The following is a 2983-nucleotide window of genomic DNA, read 5'->3' as shown; positions in this document are numbered from 1 at the left end:
TGGTCACTGTGCTGCCACATTCAATATGGGACCGAGGGGCCTGGCCCTTGAAATAAGGCACAAAAAAGAGGTTAAAGGTATAAAGGAAAGGAAAGGGTCCGACATTATTCACAGATGACATGATTACACATGTAGAAAAGCTACAGGGCACTTTGGACCCAATTAAGGAGAGTTTACAAGAAAAAAGAAGCAGCAGCCCCAGCCAGGTGGCTCAGTGGGTTGGAGTGTTGTCCCATACACCACAAAGGTTGCGGGTTCGATTCCCGATTAGGGCACATGCCTAAGTTGCAGGTTCAATACCTGACTGAGCAAGTACCAAAGGTGACGGATCAATGTTTCAATGTTTCTCTCTCTCTCTCCCTTCCTCTCTCGAAAATCAATAAACATATCCTCAGATGGGGATTAAAAAAAAAAAAAAGGAAAGCCGATGCCTGCCCAGTGACACAGAGCCCTCCAGTGAGTGGTACCTGAAGATGTTGCCAAATATGGTTTTTGGTTTTTTTCTGTTAATCCTCACCTGAGGATATTTTCCCATTGATTTTTTTTTTTTAAGACAGAGTGTGAAATGGGGGGCTGGGAGAGAGAGAGAGAGAAATATGGGTGTGAGACGCATTGATTGGTTGCCTCCCGCATACGCTTTTTGGATTTTTTTGTTAATCCTCCCCTGAGGATATTTTCCCCTTGATTTTTTTTTTTAAGAGTGTGTGTGAAATGGGGGGCTGGGAGAGAGAGAGAGAGAAATATGGGTGTGAGACGCATTGATTGGTTGCCTCCCGCATACGCCTCCACCAGGCCCAGGGATCGAGCCTGCAACCCAGGTGCGAGGGTCGATGCTCTAACCACTGAGCGCACCAACCAGGGCTCACCACAGATGTCGTCTCTTCTTCTGCTAGACATTTTCTATAAGCTTTCAGTCCTTTTCCTGAATAATCAGAGTTAAATTACGTCTGGCAATAGGATCTGGGTCTATGACTTTGACCACTTCTAAGACACATGTCTTAAGAGCTTATTAAGAGCTATATTTTCCTCAATACAAATTTCTTTGAGCTAATTCAGGGGTGGGCAAACTTTTTGACTCGAGGGCCACAGTGGGTTCTTAAACTGGACCGGAGGGCCGGAACAAAAGCATGGATGGAGTGTTTGTGTGAACTAATATAAATTCAAAGTAAACATCATTACATAAAAGGGTACGGTCTTTTTTTTTTTTTTAGTTTTATTCATTTCAAACGGGCCGGATCCGGCCCGAGGGCCGTAGTTTGCCCACGGCTGACCTAGAGGCTTGAGGACAGTCCCCAGAATGCTCCTGTGTGTTCTGGATTCAACACCATCATAAAGGGGAACCACGAACGGTGCTTTCCACTCTGTCAGCGGCAGATCTACCTCCAGGTCTTCACAGCGTCATCTCCTCCAGAGGAAACGCAGCCTCGTCGTAACCCTCCTCGGGCCCAGACTGTCCGTCTGTGAGGCTTGCTGCCCCTTCTGAAACAGGCACGCGAGGCACCAGGTCACCGGATCGCCCGGAAGCCACGTCTGATTCATCACCATTGGCCTGGCCTGATGACGTCCCTCTTGTTAGGAAAGCTCAGCAATGTCACCAAAAACACTTGACAGCCCGGCCGGCGTGGCTCAGCAGTTGAGCATTGACCTCTGAACCAGGAGCTCACGGTTCGATTCCTGGCCGGGGCCCATGCCCGGGTTGCGGGCTCTATCCCCCATCCCCAGTGTGGGGTGTGAGGAGGCACAATCAGATCAATTGATGTTTCTATTTCTCTCTCCGACTCCCTTCCTCTCTGAAATCAATAAAAATATAAAAACAAAAAACACCACCTGACAGAGACCTCCAGGCATCTGGATACTGGGGCGCCTCAACCATCCGGTCACAGCGCAGGACTGGTTCTGTCACGCTCATCCTCCAGGTGAGGACACCGAGGCTGCGAGCTTCAGCCACTCAGAAGCACAAGCACACCCCCTCCCCAAGGTTCCCACCTGCTGGACTCCCCCACCTGGCTTCTGGAGCTGGGAGCACAGACACCCTGATCCTCCTCACCCTGGGGCTCCTCCTCGATTTCCTCGTACAGCCCTGCGAGAGGCAGTTCCCCGATGACATCATAGGTGGGCTCTCCAGGAGACGCCTCCGAACTTCCCAGGCCTGAGGAAGAGGGGAGCAGGGTCACACTCAGACCCCCAGGTGTGGACAAGTCCATGGGCTGGGGGCGGGGGCAGGACTTTCAGGGGGGAACCCCACTCGGGCAGCAGAAAGGCAGGATGCTTTGGGCAGGGCCTGGGAGGCTACGGTGATGGGACCAGGCCCTCCGTGCCCTCCCACCCCTGGCCACCAGCCGCTCTCAGCAGGGCCTGAGGCTGCTGCCCAGTGAGCCTCCATGTGGTTTCCCGGTGGGACCTTCTAGGGTCAGCACCGAGTCCCAGGGGCCTGAGGCTGACTAATTTCGAAGTCACTCTGTTTGGCCAAGAAAAGGCCACTCACTCGAAGTGAAACTCCACGTCAGGGACCCCAACACCAGCGTTCAGTTTCCCCTGGTTTCTGCCATGCTGGCCATCGGGACCCGGTGGGGGCACATACCTCTCTGCTTGGCTTGTGTGATTCGCAGCAGGATCAGGAGGCCCAGGAGGCCCAGAAAGAGAAGACCGAGAAGCGCTCCCAGGACTGTGCTGACCGCCCTGAGCATCAGGCAGGGCTCTGGGTTCCGCAGGGGAGCAGGGCCAGGCTCTGTGGAAGGAGAGACCACCAGCGGTTCATGGTGGCTGAGGGGGAGAAGGCAGCCCCCAGGGCCCACACCCTCACCCTCAGGGGCCACCATGTGCTTCTGAATTGCTGAGGGGGCATCTGCTGGGCAAAGCACCCCATGATTGACTGGCATGTGCTGGTGAGGGCTTGAGGTTTCCGCTCTAAAACAGTGACTATCATGGGTCCAAAACAGAGGCTCCTGAGCAGGGCCCCCACCCCCACCCCCCAACCCCGCAT

General features: G+C 53.7%; 1 protein-coding gene across 1 annotated transcript in view; it reads right to left on the bottom strand.

Annotated features, from left to right (window-relative positions):
* Positions 1-1220: 1220 nt before the first annotated feature.
* Positions 1221-2983, bottom strand: part of LOC106728386 (scavenger receptor cysteine-rich domain-containing protein SCART1-like) — a 10116-nt gene continuing 8353 nt past the window's right edge. The window contains exons 8-10 of the mRNA XM_014550559.1: positions 2582-2728; positions 2048-2149; positions 1221-1479 (exon numbers count right to left, since the gene is read on the bottom strand). Coding sequence (XP_014406045.1) covers positions 1391-1479; positions 2048-2149; positions 2582-2728 — 338 coding nt within the window. The 3' untranslated portion in view covers positions 1221-1390. The remainder of the gene's footprint in view (positions 1480-2047; positions 2150-2581; positions 2729-2983) is intronic.

This window comes from Myotis brandtii, unplaced genomic scaffold (assembly GCF_000412655.1).
Source record: "Myotis brandtii unplaced genomic scaffold, ASM41265v1 scaffold604, whole genome shotgun sequence".
In the NCBI taxonomy this organism is placed as follows: domain Eukaryota; kingdom Metazoa; phylum Chordata; class Mammalia; order Chiroptera; family Vespertilionidae; genus Myotis; species Myotis brandtii.
The sequence above is the reverse complement of the archived record's forward strand: the minus strand, read 5'-3'. Positions and strand labels throughout refer to the sequence as shown.